The sequence below is a fragment of the Gastrolobium bilobum genome, unplaced genomic scaffold, assembly GCF_033153095.1.
Source record: "Gastrolobium bilobum isolate Gb01-03AN ecotype WA unplaced genomic scaffold, APGP_CSIRO_Gbil_v1 utg27505, whole genome shotgun sequence".
Classification (NCBI taxonomy): Eukaryota; Viridiplantae; Streptophyta; class Magnoliopsida; order Fabales; family Fabaceae; genus Gastrolobium; species Gastrolobium bilobum.
The window spans coordinates 291,538-308,427 of record NW_026898864.1 but is presented as its reverse complement, the minus strand read 5'-3'; the positions used below and the strand labels follow the sequence as shown (position 1 = coordinate 308,427).

Sequence of the window (16,890 nt, the reverse complement as noted above, 5' to 3'; positions counted from 1 at the left end):
TGCCAACCTTTTCTGATTTGTTATATGGGAATAGATGAGAAGGAGAAAAAATTATAAATTCGTTTAATGACTACCATAGTCTGCACCATATGGTCGTGATAAACATCCTTTTTTTTTTTTTTTGGTTACATCGTGATAAACATCCTTGATAGTTGATATGACATGCTAAAAGTTTTTGTTTTTGTTTAACTAATTTTGCCCCTGCAACACGAAATTATACTTTACTTTTTATTATAAATTTTATTAAAATATTTTTTAAATCCTAAAATGATGTTATTTTGGGTTAATATATATAACATATTATTTTTATATTGGTGTAACAATAAGACATTTTACACAAAATCCTAATGATTATTTTATTTGGATTCAATGACTTAAATATTTAATAAGTCGGAGCCCTTAAATATGAATAGTATTGACGACTAAAATTGAGAAATGATCGTAATTATTATTATTATAATATATATATAGAGAGAGAAAGGATCCATTTATAATTTTTTTTTGCAAATTACATTAAGCATAACCGGTCATACACTCTTGATTAAAGTATGATCGGTCAGACAATGTAGTTTGTAAACAAAAATTTATAAATATAACATTTTCATATATATATATATATATATATATATATATATAATGTAGAAATAGTTTTTTTTTTTTTGGTAATCAGAAATAATTCGTAGCAAGAATACTAAATTTTAAATTCAAGCCTGATATATTCTAATTAAATAAATTTCTTGTTCCGATTGTACAATTTATATTCTTTGCATCATTGTAATTCAATTCTGAAAGTTGCTTAACCCATATATGAAGCACCGACACTTCAAAAATTCTGACGTATCGTGTCCGACACTCTCGGACACTCCGACACTCCTCGACACTCCAACACGCATTATAGAAATTCAAAAAAGATTCAAAGATTACATTGGATTGAGTTTTTAGTTCCAACTATTAGATTCGTTAGATTACTATTACCATTTTATTGAGTTTAATATAAATATTTGGGAAATCTTATGTTTCTTTGCAAAATTTATGAATATTATAAGTTTAGATTCATTTTTTTGTTAAATTATTGAGTATTAAATATAATATATATTACATAAATTAAAAATATTATTTAATATCAAAACGTATCCTAACGTGTCGAAATCTAATATTTTTTAGAATTAACGTGTCGGAGTGTCGTGTCGTGTCGTATCGTGTCACGTGTCCCGTGTCAGTATCGGTGCTACATAGTATTTAACAAATGCAAATATCTTAACATTATATTCCTTGTTAGGATCTGAACCTCTTGAGACTTGAGAGCGATATAATAATTTATAATAAATTAAAATAAAATAAAAGGTTATAGAGAAATAAAATATAAAATTATAAGAACATAAAAGACTCATGTATGAGGAAATATATTAAAAAAATAAAATATAAAATTATCAATGTATTTTTTACCTAATAACAATGAAAATTACGTCTTATGATTAATACGAATGAATAAGTGGAGGGGAAGCAAAATGAAATTCACATGAAGTTTACACGGATGACCCCATCTCATGATTAACATTTAAGATTAGAAGGCGAGTAGTTCCCTTCATCAGTTCCCCAAAAACCAAAAGCATGCAATCAGTCATTTTCTTTTTCCAGGGTATCGATGCATCATATGTTGGATACTTCCTTGTTTTGCTTGACACTAACCAATGGCTTAGATTACACAACTTTGCGTTGAAAACTTGAAATCGGGGGAAAAAGAAAAAAAGAAAAAAAAAGGTCAAAGCAATGAGGGGGACACAATAACTTCATTTGGAAAAAGCATTTGGGTTTTGGAATTTCAGGTTTGGCCGAAGGCCACTCACCAATGTGCGTGGCACGTGATGTCCATTTTTAATTTTAGGTTCAACTTCACTTGCGGCCGCTACGTCGTCTCTTTCCTAGTTGAGAAAGTGATCCACCTTAAAGTAACCGCATATAAAAAGTGATCAAGTTATTTTAACCTATAATAGTGAATTAATGAGTATTTTTTGGGTACAATATATAGATCAATATCATTAATGATTTTTCTGAGTCAATTTATTTTCATTTTTATTTTTCTATAAATCACATATTTTTTATAGCGAATACAGAATTAAAATTTTAAATCCTACACAAATATAATACTGAAAAATATTAAACACATATTTTTATCCCATTTACCTAACTCTTATGCATCCAAATGAGCTATTAATTTTTTTTACTTCTTGTCCCTGTTTATTGCTCTACTTTTTAACAGGGTTGTGAGAATCAAGGAATAAACTACTGCGTTGAGGTAGCGGATCGCCGGATCATAAAACAAGAACGAGTTGTCTGTTGGAAACTGTGTGAGAACCACAATTGCAGTTTTAGAAAATTTCAAAATAATTAAATACTTGATAACTTCTTTAAATATAACATTGACTAATGATAATTAAAAGGATAAAGTGTTTGTGATTATAAATGACACAATTTTATGTCATCATAAATGAAATGACATTGTTTTATTGTATAATTGATGATTTTTATTTTCTTCCTCCTTCACTTTTCTCTCTTTCTAATTTTATGAAAGAAATATAATGTAAAAAATCAGTAAATCATAAATTATGTACCAAAAGGACAATATTTTATATAAAATAACATAAAATTCTGTCATTTAAAATGACAAATACTTTTCTCTTATTAAAATATACGAATAACGGAGTATATGCAACATTTGTAAAAGGCTTTAATGTTTCTACTAAATAATTTATCTATATTTGCTCTTAAAATGACGTCGTTTTGAATTGAAAAATTAAAAAATTATAAATAAATTATAATTATAAAAATACCTTAATTTTTACCTTAAAATGACATCATTTTGAGCTGAATGTAGATAAGTTATTTACATTGATCGTATAAAAAATGAACCCTTTGTAAAAATATATAAAATTTTCAAAACCGAAAAGAAAACATCCAATATAAAAGATTAAATAAAGCTTGAGTGAAAAATTTATTGGCAAATAGGGGTGCTAAACAAGCCAGGGGTTTTACAGGGGTCTTTGGCTCGGCTCGTGAAGACCTGAGCTTACATGTCTAAAATTAATTGTTGGACCCAGGCTTGGACTTGTATAAAAACTCGTTTAATAAAAAGACATCAGACTTCAATTCAAAAGCTCGGCCTTAGAGCTTCTCAGACTTGCCTAATATATTATTTTTTATTTTTTATACTACTTGTGATAGCCTTCTCTCTCTTCTCAATTCATTTCATCCCATTTTATTAATTAAACAGACTTTTTAAATGATTTTATTTTATATTATGCTATTTGGATATATATTAAATTTATGGAATTACTAGTGCTGTTGATTGTATATTTTGTTTGGATAAATTTTTATTGTCTTATTTTTTTAAAACCGGCTAAATAAGACTTTTACTTTTTGTAAATGAGCCAGACCACAGACTGATATTATATTCGTAACAAGTAACATGCTAAGGGCAGTCTGGCACATTTAAACACAAGCTCTACCCGTTAAGACTAAAGTTCGGCTCGGCTCAGCTCGTTAACACCCCTATTGACAAATAATTGGGAGTTATATCGGTCCAAGCGAACTTGAACGGAATTAATTAAATAGTTGATAACCAGTGAAGAAATAAAAATAAATAAATATCTTAGTTAAAATGTTTTAAAGGTATACTTATTTTTTCGAAACAGAGAAAATTGATATTTAAAAATAATGGGTTGAAAAAAGAATTTTTCGTATTAAAGTACCAAGAGTTTAAAATATTATTATAATCATGTAGGAAATACCCAAATATATTTAAAATTGAGAAGCAATTATTTTACTATCAATTTGTTTATATTTATTTTTAATATTAATTTATTTTTTTGGTTGAAATAATATTAGTTTATTTTTTTGGTTGAAATAATATTAATTTATTAACAATCTAATTCAAAAATTAGGTTATGCCTTTTTTTATAATTATACGGTTAAAACTAATTTTAATCAACACTATTCGAATAACTTCTATTTTGGAAAATTTAAAATTTTCAAATAATGTTTTTTCAAACATATATTATTGTACTCGAACTTTCTTTCATTAATATATTACGAAAACCAGTGCCAGAAAAATGCCGGTTCAGTAGCTCAACATCCTTATATGTTGTTTTCTAGTTCAAGAGCACATAGTACTATTGAACTAAAATGGAGCAATATCAAAATGTGGTCAATTTCCTATCAGTAGCACACAATAAAAAATAAATAAAAAGAAGATAGGGCGTGTTGCATGATATCGCAGGATATTTTACAAATTTTTTGTAATAATTTTTTATAAATTATATTATTTTTTATTGTGAGAAAATAATATTTTCTCAAAGAAGATAGTATAATTTGTAAGTAAATTTTTTTATAAATATAACATTTTGGTTGTTTAAATTGTTTTGTTTCTCGATTAGAACTTTGCACTACTGGCTTCGTAATTGGTATAGATGCTTCAATGCTGCGCCGGTATCTCAATTCTCAACTCTCATCTTATGTAAAGGGCTCCACTTTTCCCCCCCTCTGCTATTCTTCACACCTGCACTCTCGAGGATCCCCATTTTCTATTCTTGACACCTGCACTCTCGAGGGTCCCCATTTTCTCTAAGCAGTTTTCTTCACATGTGAACTCAAGAAATATAATTCTGGATATTGAGGGTTAACAGTAACACCACCATAGTGTGTATATTATAGTACAATGCAATGGAGCAATGGAAGACAGACCCCATTTAGTAGCAGGTAGGTAGGTCTGCACTCTGCAGCCTAAATATAAAAAAATGTGAGCCTTGTAAGAATTTATATTAATAATCTTAAATTTACCTCCTTTTATTTTTTATAAATAATTTATACAGTAATTTTCAAATGTTCAATTAAAATGATCACTTGAATATGGGTTTAGTATATTTATGGTAAATGGAGATAATTTATTTCTAATCAACAAAGATACTTTATTTTTAATGAGTCTAAAATAATATTATTTTGGATTAAAAAATTGTATCGCTATAATTTTAATTTATTTTAAAATTATATTAATTTTTAATCCGAAAATAATATAACTTTGATTTTGGGCTTAATAGATAATTTTGTCCTTGATCGTCGGGAGAGAAGCTTTTCCCATTAATGAAGAGGAATATTACTTTCATTTACATAAAAATAATTATCTTATATTATATAAAAAAGTCAGGTAAAACCTAATATTAAAAAGTAAAAAAAAAAAATGAAATTTTTTATGTGAAAAAAGATGAGATAGAATTTACTATATTGCTTACTGTGTTGGCTTTTTAATCTGACTGGTCTCACATGACTAACCTGCAACCAAGGAAACTGACAAAATAATAGCATACCCAAAAACACATCTCTCTCTCTCTCTCTCTCATCTTTACTCACTTACTTACAGTTACTGCTACCTCCATTGACCAAACACCAAAGCCCATTACTTTGCCCTCAAAAACTTGCTTCTCTTTCTCTAAAAAGCATTTCAGTTTTTGTTTTCATTGTATATTATTATACTATTCTATACTCACTGGCTCTCCCAACCATGGAAGCTTTTAGCTTGCTCAAATACTGGAAAGGGGGTGGTCCACTCCCACCTCCCTCCGCCCCCGCCCCAGATGCCACCTCCACCTCTATCCTCTCCGCCGAGGTTGAAACCGACGATGATGAAGGCCCTTTCTTCGACTTAGAATTTACTGTACCCGACGAAGAAGAAGAAGAAGAAGCAGCAGCAGCTAATGATTCTCATGTAAATGAAAATCCAAACGCCAACCACAGTGAAGATGAAGATCATGAAGAAGACGACGACGAGTTCAAGTTTACGCTTTCCCCTTCAAGCAATGACCGTAGCGACCCTAACCTCTCGCTCTCACCTTCGGATGATCTTTTCTTCAAAGGAAAGGTGGTGCAGTTGGAACCTGTTCTCAATTCCTCCGAACCAAACTCCAAAGCTGCGTCATTGTTGAAATCTGCCACCAAGTTCCGTGTTTTCAGGTTGGGACTTAAGAAATCCAAGTCAAACGGCTCTGACTCTGTTTCTTCAAATCCGAAGCAGCAACAGAGAAAGCTTTTCACGGTGAAATTCAAGGTTGAAGAAGTCCCCATTGTGTCCTTGTTCACCAGAGATAACAGCTCAAGAGGAGGAGGAGGAGGTGGAACAAGTGTTTCAGCTAACAAAGCCCCCCACAACCAGAACACAGAGGAATCACAGTCACAGTCTCAGTCACCTTCTGAAGAGAAACGTTTCTCAAAGGAAGTGATGCAAAAGTACTTGAAAAAGGTTAAGCCTCTCTACGTAAAGGTTTCTCGGAGGTATGCGGAGAAGCTAAGGTTTTCTGGCCAGCTCAACATAGCCTCTACCGGGTCAGGTAAATCTGCTCCGTCGCCGGCGAAAGCGGTGGCGGAGAAGGCTCAGACGGAAGCAGAAGTGAAGGGTCAGAATCAGAATCAGAATCAGAATCAGAAACAGGGGAATCTGCCTCTGCCTCTGCCTGCGGGGCTACGAGATGTGTGCAAGCATTTGGGCAAGAGCCGTTCGGCGTCGTCGACGGCGCCGTTAGTATCTTCGCGGCGGCGTGATGATTCGCTGCTGCAGCAACAGGATGGGATTCAAGGTGCCATTTTGCACTGCAAGAGGTCCTTCAATGCCTCCAGAGGTTAGTTTTGATTATTATTGTTATTATTTATTTATTATACTTTTGAATTTTTTTTTTTATCAGGTAATATTAAATCGTGTTGGTTGAAGAATTTTACTTTAATTTATTTGTTCTGTTGAAATTGAATCAGAATGCCAGTCTTCGCAGCTGCCGCGGTCTGTGAGTGATCCATTGCACGAGATATCCCCTCAATTGTCAAGAAAATCTACAAATGAAAGCAAAGACGCCTTTGAGATATGATTTTCGTTGTCTTTTAATTTAAATAAATTATAACCCCTTGCATTACTGTGAAAAACGCAACAAATGAGTTCTATTTTCAAACGTCACATGTGCATTCTGTACAAAGGAAAATGTTAATGCTTTAGAGTCATTAGCAGGATTTTAGATTTTGGAAGGAAGGTAGGTGCAAAGTTATAATGGTTGTTTTAGGAGGAATGAATGAAGCTCGTTTGGCATTTAGCTCTCTGCCTGTGGCTCTTTTTTCCTTGTACTGAGTTTTTATCTATATTGTAAAGCTCTTCTTTCCGAGAAAGTGAAAGAAGTATCAGATATTTTCTGTGTATCGGGGTGGCACCACTTTTGAACAAACAGGTCCGTGATCCTTCTGTGAAAATTGCTTTAGTAGCAGTACTTGTGAGAGTTGAAAGATCTAAAATTTATTGTGTATGATTAACGGCTTTTCTACTGTTGCAAGAGAGAATATGTTTTATGCAAAATACTAATCTTGAGATACTTCTCTTACGTGTGTAAGATAAATATGTGGGATCTATACTTTAAAACAAAAGAAAAAAGAAATAAAAAAAGTTGTCACAAAATTCGATGAGTGTATAACATGAGATAACTATCTCTAAATTTCCAACAAAATTAGAAAAATATTTCCTAAAAAATAAAGTGGTAGGGATGACTGCAAAAAAATAATAAAATAGAAAAAAGACATCACAATTATTGAAGTGTTTATGATATAAGATAGTACTCTCCTACGACGGAGACTACTATTTTTCTATAATTAAATGTGTAAATGTGGATACCTTAGACTATCATAAAGCGGAAGCAACTTGATGCACTTAAGTTTTTCTTTCTATGACTTATTTCGAGAGTGATAGTCTCAGTGCAACGAGAGCATGATTGTTTATGAGGTTTAATCTTAGGGAAAAACTATTCTCGTGTCATACATGAGGTAAGTTTTTTTTTCTACACACCCTTCGATAACCATGCAATGTTTTTCTTTTCTTTCTTTTTTATTTTTTAGATGGTGGGTCCTACCATTATGTATCTATAATATGAGATTTCTTCTCTCATACAACATGAGACTAGATAAGCCCTTAATCTTAATATAACTAGGTTAAAGAGGAGACTAAACCAGATATCAAAAAGAGTGTGTTTACAAGGTTTATCCATCATCAAAATCAGGTTATACTAAAGCCTATATTGTTATAAGTTTCAGTCAACATGATCACAGTGAACTAATCAAAATAACAGATTTGAAATACCCATTAACCTAACTAATTTTAAAATAAAAAATTAATTAATTAATATTACCCATGTATAAAAACTTTTAACATTTTATTTTAAAAAAAGGTTCGTGATCCTTATGTGAAAATTGCTTTAGTAGCAGTGCTAGTGAGATTAGGTTTCATTAATCCTCTATTTTTGTCTAATTGATTGTTTTTTTTTTTTGCTCTTGCAGTGTTTTCCTCGGGAATCCGGTGCTTGTTGATTTTATTTTATTTTTTTAAAAAAGAAACAAAAAGTATTTGTTTCAATTTATAATCATTGATGTAGATTTGATAAAGTTTGAAGCTTTTAATAATTTGGAGTATCATAGTTACTCGGGAGAACGGAAAATGCGGTCAGAGATGTGGGAAAGATAGGGACATGAGCAGTGAAAGTAAGATTTTCTTTTGGGAAAAGAGAGGAAAATTGCATATTTGACTAAGACAACAAGTGAGTTCTTGTAAGTTGTAACCCCAAATTTAAGAAAAAAGGACAAGCGAGTAAAGATAAGGGGTTAGGGAAGGGTTGGAGGTGCAAAATGCAAGAGCCATATTTTCCCTTTCTGCAATTCTGTGTGCGGTTTGGCTCTCCAAAAGATTTGGTGAAGCTTGTGGCTGTTTTGAAGGTGTTACATATGCCAAACCATGGTAGTTCACTTAGCGTATGGTAGCTGAGCATTTAGGAATAAAAGCATGTATTCGATCCTATCATCTTTGAAAGGGATTTTAAAATTTAATTGTGGATCCGTCTCGAATAGAATTACCTCCCGCAAAGGATACATATGATTTATTAAAAATAAATAAATAAAGTGTTTGGCATACTCCAAACAATGTTTTGTGTACCTGTAATAACATGTGGCAACAGATTATGTTATTATTATGTTTTTCATTATGCTATTACTCAGGTTAATTTATTTTCACACCGAGCATACTGTGTATGCATGTAACATTCAGAATCGATACTCCACCATGAATTTTTTGGAGTATTGAAAACGATGCCGACTGTTTTGTTTAATGTTGGTGCATCGGGTTTGTGTGTCATGAATCAAAGTGTGGGGGAAGATTCAATTTGTCCTTTTGTGCCACATTTTTTGCCCCCACAAAATAACTCTACTTGTCCTTCGAAAATGCATCCTTTTCTATCTCCCAGTGGCCCCACAAGTTTACATTTGCGTGGATCTTCTTGTTTGGTTTTTCGGGGCCCATGATCTTGATTTACAAGAGAACCCAATTGTTTCCCCACATTTCTCCTACAGCTTGTAGGTTGTGAATGCAATTGAAGTTTGTCTTCAATTTCCTATGAGGGGGACAACTTAACAACAATCTAGATTAGATTAGATTATAATAAATCCAAAACTGGTTATTTCATAGAGTTTAATCAAAGCAACGTGTTTTAGCCGGTTTCAAGTCTTGTGGATGGCGAAGAAGAGAATATGTGTATATAATCTGACTTTCGACGGTTAACTTGTTTCTAAAGTAAAGAAATTCTCATGATGTTTACATGTATTTTCCCGAAGGTTCTATTGGGGAAAAGGAGCTTTCGAATAATTGTGATTTTAAAAGTTGTAGTGTATTTTAAATTATCCGTCAGTTTATTTTTTTTAAAAAATTTATCTTCATCTTTTGATATTTTTATTAAATGAGATGAGATATGATAAATGAAATAAGAGAGTGATATAGTTAGATATATTTATAAATTTATAAATTAATATTTTTAATGATTTTCTTAAGTTTTGTACAAAATCTTAAATTAATAATTATTTTAAAACCGAAAGAGTAATTGATTCTACTCTAAAAAAAAAAAAAAAACCTGAGGAGGAACTACAACAAGAAATTTCCGGTTGAAAATATGGATATGGAAAGAACAAAAAAAAGTGATCATGACTGTGTTTGATTGTTGTTTTTAAACAGTTTTTTAGGTTTTCAGAACAAAAAAACAAAAAAACTCGTTTGGTAAGGCCTGTTTTATAAAAACTGTTTTGAAAACTATAACTGCTTTTTTTTTTTTTTAGAATCAAATTTAGGGAACATGTCTGAGTTTTGTTTTCTGTTTTGATTTTTAACTTTCAAAAATTAAAAAATATATAAAATAACTGTTTCCATAACTATTTTATAAAACAATTTAAAAAAAAAAATCAGAACACAATCAAACATACCCTAATGTCACGCAACCAATTCTTCTAATAGCTTGGGGGCAAGAGATTTATTAGTAAGTTCCCTCTCACCGAGGATACTTTGAGCTTGGAAACGCGACCTTTGTTTTGTTTTATTGAAACAAATATCATATAATGCATCCAACTCTTTCAAAAGTAGTTGTTAAATGAAGATACATCATACCTGCACTATTTTATGTTATTCCTTATTTTCAGATTCTCCTTAAAATTGTAGTTTTTGTACATAATTTTAGTGGAGATATTTTTCTGAACATTTTCCTGTTCAATGGTAAAGTCCCATCCTCAAACTAAGGTACAAAATTTATTGGAAAAAATTTCCTAATTTACATAGGCTGGGATTCAATTTGAATTTTGAAGTAAAGGGGGTGTTTGGTAGGTGTATATTTTTTAGAATCCTGAAAAAATTCATTTTGAATTCCAATTAACCTGCATTTGGTAGACGTGTTGCAAAAATTTCTCCATAATTTCAGTTTGTCCAGCATTTTCATTGTAATACAAAATAAAGTCAAAGTACCATAAAAAAATACCACAAAGTAGGTGGTATTTGCTGAATCCGGTTTCTTGGACAAATTTAACTTATTTTTTGGGACTTTCTTGGTCAAAACTGACTTTTTTACCGAGAAATATTTTTAGCAACCAAATAATTTTTTGATAACATTTTTAGTAAACTGACTTCCCCAGCATAATCTTGGAAATCAGGATTTTCGGATTAATTTTTTTTTCTCCTCTACCCCTAAGTTGTGCCCAAATCTTTCCACGTGGTCTCCCTTGACCCTTATGCTGAGACAACGACCAAATTGTCACTGTTTATACAATTTATTACCAGAATGTCAGACCTTGAAATTTTTTACCAAAGTGCCACGTCAGCAATCTTACTGCAGTGCATGGCGTTTTACGTTTTGCCACGTGGCAGGACATCGTTGGCCACGTAACTAGCTGCGCAGTGCAGCGAGTCTACGTGGCTGCCAACCGCTGCCACCGTGGTTGACACGTCTGTAAGGCGCTATGCTGCATAGCTAGTCTACGTGTAACTTTTCTGACACGTGTTAAACTAGCTATGCTTCATAGCTAGTCTACGTGAAAAATTTCTGACACCTCATTAACGCGCTGTGCTGCATAGCTAGTCTATGTGGAACTTTTCTAACACGTAAACTCGCTGCACTACGCAGTTAGTTATGTGGCCAACGAGGTCCTGTCACGTGGTAAACCGTAAAACGCTACGCAGTGCAGCAAGATTGCTGACGTGATACTTTGGTAAAAATTTTCAGTATCATGACATTCTGGTAATAAATTGTATAAACAGTAACAATTTGATCATTATCGCCTTTATGCTCGTCTTCTTCGCATCTCGTTAAAGTTCGTAGTTATATGGATTATTTGTTATCGATCAAATCTCAGCTGAATGCAAACATTATGCATAAATGGCACACCCCACTATTAATTACCTCTGTTCCTTTGCCACTATTGTTTTTGTTCGAAATAAATCACGGGCCACGTAACTGCTTTGGAAATTGAAAGTGTGATTATATTGTATATGATATTAATAGTATAAGATCTGATTAAATTTTAATATTATCCGACATTTGACATAGTATTGTATAAGATAACATATTATATAAGATAATATCATCCAATGTATGGTAATGCACTATATAATACTATATAGGATAAAAATAAATATTTTTGACAAAAATAACTTTTAATAAAAAATTTATATAATTATTCCAAATATGTCGTATGATATTAATTTTTATAGAAATCTATTGATCAGTGTGTTCAAAAAATATGTTAATTTTTATAAAAATAAAAATCTTCAATATTTTAAAAAATTATATATTGAAAAATTATTTTTTATTTTAATATATTAATATTAAAATAATATATTAATTTTTGAAAATTGCACTGATTTATACATCAACCTCTCATCAGGCCTAATCTCATCTCTATAGGCCTGATTAATTTATACATCATTTTAATATATAAAGAGATCCCGCAGTATAAACTTATACTATATAATGATCACACTAAAAAATTAAAAATCTCATAACGTATAATATAAACTTATAGAATAAGGTCTTATACATAACACCAAACAAGTCCTAAAGTATACAGATGATCCCAGTTACTTAATTAGAGCAATATTACTTCTTTATAGAGAGAAGGAGGAACAACAACCCGTTCAATAATTAATGTAAAAAAGCGAATGAATCGTGCTCCTTCGAGCTTGAGTTGGGGAGAAAGTATGCAAGTTGACTTGCTTGGAAATTAATTTAAGATCCAATGGGTGTTGGTGGTTAAAAGTGATTGTTTGAATTTTAAGGTCGAAAGTTTGATTATGGAAGAAATACTCTAGGAGAGAGTTTTATATCCTTTACCGTATCCGGATCAAAAATACGCAATCAATACATATATTTCAAAAAATAATAATTTAAGATAGTAGTTAGCACATCTTTTCCAATATTTGCTAACAAAATATCTTTGCTATTTCGGTAACACAGGAGATTAGGCATATCAATGACTAAAGATAGGGGAAAAAATTATATTTATTCTACCCATTACGATTGAAGTCATATGAATCAACTTTTTTTTTTCTTTCTATTTTTATTTAAGCAGTACACACTCCGATTGTACTAAAGATATGTAATTTGGTAGGAGAATTTTTAACTGATTAACGCTGAGTAAAATCTTAGTTAACAAATGTTGCTAACATAAAATTTAAATCATCCATGACCAAATATAATCAAAGAGCGAATTGTTCAGTGTAGGTGAAACATTTCCATTGAGTTTTTATGAAACAAACTCTAATATATTCACTATTGTTGTGTGTGTGTGTGTGTTTTTTTTTGGGGTGTAGAGATTTGCTCTACGATACAAAACTATACTATCAGGTTTCACAAGGAATATTGCAAGAAATGAATCCTTAATTAGATGAAACCTAAATGTCAACGATTCCTAGGCAATTGTCACCATGTGTGACTAAACCAGTGGTGATGTTGTATTGAATTGTGCAATTCAACTCAACCACAACCTTCCTCTTAAACATATTAAGTATTTTGACCTTACCATCTATCATAGTATAGCTGCTTATATTCAAAGCTTGATCGATGATCAGGTCGCTCTTCAAGCTTGGGTTAGCCAAAAGCTTCTTCGCCATAATCTCCATCGTCACGTTGAACCTCATCGTCCTTCTTGCCTTTGCCTTACCCGGTGGTGTTGTACCCTCACCTATTCCTGTTCCATCATAGTAAACAGATGTGGTGGTGTTTCCAAACCTGAACGTGAAGGCGTTTTTATTCTTCACAGAGACATCAGCAACAAGTGTAATGTTATTGGTAGCACCGTTTGCGAGAGTTCCGTTGAGAAGGGTAACCCCGTTCATTCTCACCTCGGGATCTTGGACATTGTAGACGGTGAAGGCAAGGACTATTATTATGACTACAAATATTAAAACAAGGGCAGTGACACATCCACAGCACCGTACGAACTTTCTTATGCGAATGATTTGATGCTCGGAGTTAATGTTTTGTTGATGTTCTTGGATGCTGAAGTGAGAGGATGGTATGAATGGAGCTAAGGGCTTGACCTGCTCCCTCTGACTCTGAGCCATACCTGATTTGTGGTGGTAACGTTGTGGGGAATGAATCTAGTTTACTTTGGTGGTCTTCTTCTGCTTCTATACATTATGGTTTATTAGTTATTGGGTACTTAGGTCCATTTCCTTATTAATGTTTCGAAATGGTTGATTCTGCACGCTGATAATGACAGCTCAGTGTCTTGCTTGACCTTCAACTTTAATCATGGAGTCAGCGGTCTATGTTTGATGTTTTCCTTTACGCGTTTCCACTAATGGCACGGCTTGACTGTTGAATAAATTGGTTACATTGCTTGAATTAACGGGAATGGAATGATTAAATTATGTTTAGATTGTCTTTTACAATGGAGATAATAATTTAAGACAAGTGAATGTGGAATGAATCAAGAAATAGTCGTGCTGGAAACGATTTATCCGGCCTCATCATTACAATATATGAATATGAAGTTTAGAATAAGATATTAGCAAATATTGTTATTAACGATATTAAATTAGGGGCCATGTCTATCCCACTATCTTATTGAATTTCACCGGTTGTGATTCTCACAATTAAATATATTTATTTGATTTGGTCATGAAAGACCGGGCTTTCGAAAAATAAGATTTTAACACTGCGGAAGAGATGGAAGTCGAATTCAAGTGACCAAATTCAGACAGCAGAATTCTAATGTTAGCAGTTATCATAGGAAGACTGCACCATTTGAGGATTCCGCAGCCATACTTGGTTTGTCCACAAAGGTGCACCAATCACGGGCAAGACCAATGCTTTATGGCACGAGGCCATTTAATAGAGTTTGGTTGCGGTTCCATTGATGAATGATCTAGATGGCTATAATCTAAAGACGAGAATTTTAGACTGTCATTATGGTCATTTATAACAGTACGAGGGGATATTTGGTAGAGGGTTTATTTTCAGATTTCAGGAAAAGTGAGGTGGTAATCCAATTTATTAATGTTTAGTAGAAGATTTCTAAAATAAATTTCCGAAACTGTGATTTTCCTGAAATTTTATTTTGTGAGCAAAATTTAAACAAATTCCACCCAAGAAAAATAAAAATAAATATATAAACTAAACTTAAACCAATATTTTCAATAATATTGGTATTCTCACTTTTCCAGAAAAATAAAAAATATAGACTAAACTTAAGCCAATATTTACGGTAATATTTTAGCCTACCAAATAATTTTTTGATAATATTATTAGAAAACTCATTTTTTTATCATATTCTCGGGAATCGTGATTCTAGGATAATTTTTTTTTCTTTTCTACCAAATGTTCAATAAGAATAATGTCAACAGGAGTTACTGCTCACAAGTGCATATCTACTTTGTCTTATTAGGGGTTTTCTTGTTCTAAGACATCATACATGTAATTGTGCTTATTATTATAAACATTGTTATTATCGTAGCCATTTACATTATGATCTAGACATGTATTATATTATTTCATTATGCAAATACATAGTGGCTATAATTGGATTAAAATTCTTGTTTGACAAATAATCTATCTCCTCTTTTCCACGGCCCCTAAGCTCACCCTTAGCATCAATGTAGTTCCACATTAGTTATATAGGCAATTAATGTAGGTTGGACCTGATGCATCATTCACATTTCAAGCACAATGAACTCTCCTATGAGGAAACATGTTAGAGAATAATTTAAACCATTAAAAAGGCCCTCACCTAATCGCTTAGACTTTTAGGTGAATTGGTTATTTACAAGTTGTATAGGAAACTAATGTGGCCTTGGGCACTCCCACAAGCAATTCTCTGTTTTGCAAGCCAATCAGCTACTTGTTTTCCTTCTCTCAGAACATGTTGAACTCTAACCACCCAAGGCCAACTAAGGAGCTCCCTAATCTTCTGGACTAAATGAAATAACGGATGCCCTTCCTCACAATTCTGAAATAGTTGCAAAGCATCTGTAGAGTCTCCTTCAAGATAAACGTTTTTATAACCTTGATCCCAAGCCAACTGGAGTCCCACATAGGCACCCCAGATTTCAGCTCTAAGAATATTTCCATACCCCAATCTTTTAGTGAATCCAACCTGCCATGATCCAACACTGTTCCTTATAACTCCTCCACAAGAAGAACTGCTCCCATTATTAGATCTTGACCTATCTATATTTAATTTGACCCACCCATGTGGTGGAGGTTCCCACTTTATCATACGTTTTGGAGGCCAACCCGCCCCGCCCACCAAACGGGGCGGGGCGGTCTGAGTTTTTCAACCCATCTCAAAAGCGGGACGAAGCGAGGCGGGCTCATTTTTTGGCGGGTTGATGGTGGGCATAGGCGGGTCAGTGTAAAATAGGTCCGGGCTGGCGGGCTAACCCGCCCAACCCACCAAACGGGGCTGGGCAGGTCAAGTTTTTCGGCCCACTTTCAAAAGCGAGTCGTGGCGGGCCGACTCATTTTTTGGCGGGGCGGAACGGGCCGCCCACTTTGCCACCTCTACTGATAAGCACCGCACACAATTCATGCCAGACTAGTCCCACATGGCTATATACAATTTATTTATATATAACATTGTGGCATTCTCAAACCTACCAGACTTATTACATTAGGGGGATAGTATATGAGAAATTTTCATTATGAGTTTCTTTTTATTATAGTAAATAGGTTGTTCGGCTGTATATTTACTTTAGCATACCCATATCCTTTATCATGTGGGTGCACCCGCACCATCCATTTTTCATTGCTTCAATTTTTTATTTTTATTTTGGGAAACATAAAGGAAAGTAAATAGCAAACAACCTAACTACTAATCATCCTGGGGTACAACGCCCCCATTCTATCTTTATCTAACAGAAGTCTACAACCCTGAGGGGGAACATAAAAAATTTGGGCATTCTAGTCATTCGTAACAAGGTTAGAAGCCTACCAATCAACAACCTCATTTGCTTCCCTATAAGTAAGTGAAATTTTCACAGACCAACTCGTGCTACAAAGATCTTGGATCCTA

The 16,890-nt window shown here is 32.9% G+C and overlaps 2 protein-coding genes across 2 annotated transcripts; one reads left to right on the top strand and one right to left on the bottom strand.

Moving 5' to 3' along the window:
- Positions 1–5,554: 5,554 nt before the first annotated feature.
- On the top strand, positions 5,555–6,986 carry LOC133284777 (probable membrane-associated kinase regulator 2). The gene is made up of 2 exons (XM_061481855.1): positions 5,555–6,665; positions 6,796–6,986. The coding sequence occupies exons 1-2, from the start codon at positions 5,555–5,557 to the stop codon at positions 6,903–6,905; spliced, it is 1,221 nt and encodes a 406-aa protein (XP_061337839.1). The 3' UTR covers positions 6,906–6,986.
- A 5,999-nt stretch (positions 6,987–12,985) lies between these two features.
- On the bottom strand, positions 12,986–14,006 carry LOC133284806 (late embryogenesis abundant protein At1g64065-like). Its single transcript, XM_061481910.1, has one exon. It carries the CDS (start codon positions 13,937–13,939, stop codon positions 13,268–13,270), a length of 672 nt encoding a protein of 223 aa, XP_061337894.1. The 5' UTR covers positions 13,940–14,006; the 3' UTR covers positions 12,986–13,267.
- Positions 14,007–16,890: the final 2,884 nt, after the last annotated feature.